This window comes from Dufourea novaeangliae, unplaced genomic scaffold (assembly GCF_001272555.1).
Source record: "Dufourea novaeangliae isolate 0120121106 unplaced genomic scaffold, ASM127255v1 scaffold11, whole genome shotgun sequence".
Taxonomy (NCBI): Eukaryota; Metazoa; Arthropoda; class Insecta; order Hymenoptera; family Halictidae; genus Dufourea; species Dufourea novaeangliae.
The window spans coordinates 580,163-585,331 of NW_015373895.1; the positions used below are offsets into that span (position 1 = coordinate 580,163).

General features: G+C 32.3%; 1 protein-coding gene across 1 annotated transcript; it reads left to right on the forward strand.

Moving 5' to 3' along the window:
- Positions 1-942: 942 nt before the first annotated feature.
- Positions 943-3,240, forward strand: LOC107190470 (probable ATP-dependent RNA helicase DDX47). Its single transcript, XM_015579277.1, has 8 exons — positions 943-1,036; positions 1,475-1,568; positions 1,641-1,805; positions 1,884-2,050; positions 2,111-2,347; positions 2,420-2,643; positions 2,704-2,965; positions 3,045-3,240. Exons 1-8 carry the CDS (start codon positions 965-967, stop codon positions 3,183-3,185), a joined length of 1,362 nt encoding a protein of 453 aa, XP_015434763.1. The 5' UTR covers positions 943-964; the 3' UTR covers positions 3,186-3,240.
- The last annotated feature ends 1,929 nt before the right edge of the window (positions 3,241-5,169 follow it).

Sequence of the window (5,169 nt, forward strand, 5' to 3'; positions counted from 1 at the left end):
GTATTTTACTTTGAATAAGTGATTCCTTTTTGCAAGCACATTTGAATTATCTCGCCAAAATGACCGCCATCACGTGCATCTCCTTACAAGCAGTGACACCACTGATTGGACGAATTTTGTATAGAAGTCAATATGGCGTTAAAATAACCTGTAAAGTGCGCAAAAAATGCTTGGTTTTATATACGCATAACTTTTGAACCGCTGGATTCCTAAACTTAACACTTGCATTTTCAGATTCTACTCGTTGAATATTATCAGGAGGTAAAAAAAAAGTCAATAATTTTTGGTCCGGGAAAATAAAATTTAACCGCTAACGGAAGCCGAGGTGTAGAAGAAAGGTCTCCGACCTATCACCTACCACTTGGTCTCGGGAATTACTGAAATTTATTACTAGTACTACTACCAACAGCCCCGTTAGAAAGTGACAATTATAGACATATATAGACGGAGCATAAGCTACCACTTCTGGCGCGGTGTCCGTCGGATTGGAGGGGAAAAGACAGCGGTCGTTAAATATACGTCGGTTAGCTTCGGATGCATTCGGCTCGATTCGGCTCGTTATTAATGGCTGGTGGACTGTGTGCCAACTATTATTTAATGCTTTATACTATTTATTAATTTTGTTAAATACATATATCTATACAAACTACACGACATACGGAATTTTTAACGTATAATGAGTATATTCTTTTCATCTCTCATACCATACATGTATGTAACGTGATTGTATACCCGAATAGCACCGGAAAGGAACGAAGTTACCAGATTTATAACTAACCACCCCCTCACCGCGAATCTTACTCACCCGCTCAGTTCATGCTCCGTCTATATATGTCGATGGTGACAATTGTGAACACAGGTATACCAATCTTAATCGTCTGTGTTAAAAAGGGTTACATAGTAATGAACATGAGGTTACATTAAAAATTGTAAAAGTTATAAGTGTGCAAATATCAGGGATCGAATGATGGAAAAAAATAAATCAACAGCGGAAGTTGATGAAGAAAATTCTAAGGAAGTAGCTTGGAAGGATTTGGTAAGTTCAGTAATCTGTTTACAAAAAACATAACCTAAATGGAACGTTTCTTCTGTGTACTTATTTAACATTTTGTAATTAAAAAAGCAGTAAAACAACTATATAAATATTATAGTATGAATTTGTAGTTATAAATAAATATTATTTTTGTAAACTTTCGAATAAAAAGTGAACAATATAGGTTAGGTCAGTATGTGGTTGTTAAAAACAGTATCTAAAAATGATACATGTAATAGTTTTTAAATTTTATGAACGAGAATGACATAAAAGTCGTTTTTAAACATTATAAAACTTTCCTCGTATTCTTAGTGATTCAGTCACTTTATGATTATTAATAATATCATAAATGTCATTGTCATAATTGACTGTAAAATTAAATACATTATAACATAATATAATAAAATCACATTATTCGTAGTAATTATTATTTATTTGTAGGGGATTGTTGATACTTTATGTAAAACATGTGAAGATCTAAAGTGGAAAGCACCTACCAAAATTCAATGTGAAGCTATTCCATTAGCACTACAAGGTAAATAACTAGTATAATAGTATAAATTTAAAATTACAAACTCATAAATTATTTTATATTTATATTTCATAGGTAAAGATGTAATAGGATTGGCAGAAACTGGGTCTGGCAAAACAGCTGCTTTTGCACTTCCTATATTACAAGCATTATTGAATAGTCCACAAAGATATTTTGCTTTAATTTTAACACCTACTAGGGAATTGGCATTTCAAATATCAGAACAGTTTGAAGCTTTAGGTAACAAAGGGACCTTTAATGTGTTTTGAGATATCAAGATACCATGATAGTAAGTTCTGTAACTTTATTGTGTTGTAGGATCAAGTATTGGTGTAAAATGTGCCGTGATAGTAGGTGGAATGGACATGATGTCTCAAGCATTATTATTAGCAAAAAAGCCACATATTTTAATTGCCACCCCAGGGAGATTAGTTGACCATTTGGAGAACACTAAGGGTTTTAATCTACGTTCGTTAAAATTTTTGGTAATTATCACTATTTTTATTCATTGTATTTCATAAAAACTAAAATTCTGTTTGTTCAAGGTTATGGATGAAGCTGATCGGATTTTAAATATGGATTTTGAAGTTGAGGTAGACAAAATTTTAAGGGTAATTCCCAGAGAAAGGAGAACATTACTGTTCTCTGCGACAATGACAAAGAAAGTTCAGAAACTTCAACGTGCATCTTTGCAAAATCCAGTTAAAGTAGAAGTTTCAACAAAGTATCAGACGGTTGAAAAGTTACAACAATATTATATATTCGTTCCAGTGAAATTCAAGGTACAAACAGCTTATAAGCTATTTATATAAAAAATTCTAACTTTTGTTTTTAAAGTAATTCTTACGTTTTAGGATGTATATTTAGTACATATCTTAAACGAACTGGCAGGCAATAGTTTTATGATTTTTTGTGGAACTTGTAATAATACAGTCAGGACTGCCCTTCTTATACGTAATTTAGGCTTCACTGCAGTCCCATTACACGGACAAATGTCACAGAATAAAAGAATAGCTGCTCTTACTAAGTTCAAGGCAAAAAATCGATCTATACTTATATCTACAGATGTTGCCAGTAGGTAAGTGTATCTCGTTAAATCTATTTATTTACAACATTTTCATATCCTTTCTTTTTATAGGGGTCTTGATATTCCGCATGTAGATATTGTAATAAATTTCGACATACCTACACACAGCAAAGATTACATACATAGAGTTGGCCGTACTGCGCGTGCTGGCCGTTCCGGTCGTTCCATTACATTTGTAACGCAGTATGATGTGGAATTATATCAAAGAATCGAACAGTTGATATCAAAACAATTACCCTTGTATCCTACGGAAGAAGAGGAAGTAATGGTGCTTCAGGAGAGAGTAGCTGAAGCACAACGTATTGTTAAAATGGTGAGTACAATTTTTTAGGAATTAATTTGAATATTAATACAAGCAACATTCTATCTAAAACCTTAATACACCACTTCAGGAAATGAAAGACATTGAAGACAGTAAAAAATCTGGGAAAAGAAAAAAGCGTGGCGACAATGAGGACGATGACACGGAACAATCTGTTGGAGTCAGGAAAAGAATACACTTCAAACATAAAGGAAAGGGAAAAAAAGGTTGAGCGACATAGTCATCTTGTAAGATATGTTTGTTAATTCTTAATAAATAATCTGAACACCGGATAATATTTAATTTTATTATCATTGTCGTTTGTTTTATTTATAAATCAGATCACGATTCCTTTCATATGTATGTGCATCCAAAACTCATAGTTTGTTTTAAGATCCTTAAGTAAGTGTCAATTTACAAAACCACATTTAAGTTTTTTTCTTGTAATTTCTGTCTTTAACAGAATAACAAAAATAGATTTCACTGATGAACCAATCGATTACCGCTGTATCAATTTATTACTACATAACTAATCAAATTAAGTGTTAAAATTGAGCTTTAACAAATAAAAACCAAACGTTTAGCTTTAAAAGCTGTAGAATAAGATAAATGTTTTTATATCAAGGAAATCAATCTATGATAATAGATTGTTTAAGTTGTTTTCACAAAACAAACATCTGTTCCCCAAATAAGAACAATACAAAACAGATAATGAAAATCACAATCTTTTAACCTGTGTCATTTATCACTTGTAGTACTATTTGTTAGATGATATTAATAAAGCACCAAAAGCAGAAAACATCAGCCTACACAACCAATTTAGGTGTCTGTTAATTTCTGTCTACATGAATTACAAAGCAGAACCTTGTTTACTAGAAAATTTGAGATAAAGATTAGAAGCATGTAAATACATTCAAAGAGCGGGAAAACATTGTAACAAATGCAAAACTGTTATACGGCAGCACGCTGTTGTAAAATTTCTTCAAACTTCTATAGAAAATCATTGATTAGCATTGTACAAGATACTCAGGAGTAATATTGTTCAGTTTTAACATTATGATTATAATGCGACTTCTAAGGGCTACAGTATTATTTAACTGTATAAAGTGGTAACAAATCCTTATCTCTTTCTTTGCATATAACATGAGCCAGTCTGAATAGTTGAATCTCTGTTCGAACATGAGGAATTGCAAAACCAATCTCATAAAATGTGCACCGGAGAATAATGTAGTGCCGCATAAAGTGAATACCCTTGGTTTAGTGTAATTCTGCAAGTCTTGCCTAATCCAAACCTAACTTCCGTTACTGTATTATTAACAAACATGACACCTTCGATACACATTAACATATTGAACACTATGAAAAGGGTCATTATCAGTGGATGATGTGTAATCACGTTGGCAAGATTTTCGTCGAATATACTGAGAATAATCAAATCTGAAGTGTATTGTGAACTTGCAAACCAATATTTACGGCAACAACATTTGTTTTGAAGATGTATATATGTTATCGAATGTTGTCTCTCTGAATTGAATGAAAAAAAAATTGTTAAGTACTGTAATTTCGTTTTTAACAAAAGTTATCTGCTTAGAATACATCTATTGTTTGCTTAGTAAGTAGATTTCCATACTAGTGCTCAAGTGAAAACGAGAAATCTCGATTTTTCTCTGTATTACTAGGGGATGCAATATGCTTAATCTCGTTGTCGAAGGCTTTTTAATGATAAATAGCACGCGTGCAAGCGATCACCTTGAATCTCTGAAGCAAAGACATTTTGTCTGAAGTTATTTATTTTAGATGCCGATACTTTCTCATGATATTTAATAAGAAACATTGGAATTCAAATGAATAATATAGTATACAAACAACTATGTACATCTGAAATTACTGAAAATGTTTCTTTTTCTTTTGTTTCTCGTTAAAAATCTTTCGTTTCTTGGTGATATCGACAATTTATAATAAATAAGTTCGTACAATGTAGCTCTGTCTTTCTCACTCGCTCTTTCTCTCACTCACTCTTTTTCTCTCTTTCTACCTCATTTTTTCGATAATTCATAAATACATATGCACAGTGATTATCACGAATCGCCATTCGACGAATACAATATGTCGCTGTCGGGTCTGCTGGAAAAGAATGAAATCAAGACTCCAGAATTCATAAGGTGTGTAGAACAGTAGCTTACTCTGCCTAAGTATGCCACTTATAGATACGCGGT

Excerpts from the sequence above, each read along its gene's own strand:
- LOC107190470 (XM_015579277.1), top strand. The coding sequence starts at position 965 with ATGATGGAAAAAAATAAATCAACAGCGGAAGTTGATGAAGAAAATTCT. Across the intron at positions 1,806-1,883 it reads AGAACAGTTTGAAGCTTTAG|GATCAAGTATTGGTGTAAAA; the intron begins GTAACAAAGGGA and ends ATTGTGTTGTAG. Across the intron at positions 2,644-2,703 it reads TCTACAGATGTTGCCAGTAG|GGGTCTTGATATTCCGCATG; the intron begins GTAAGTGTATCT and ends TTCTTTTTATAG.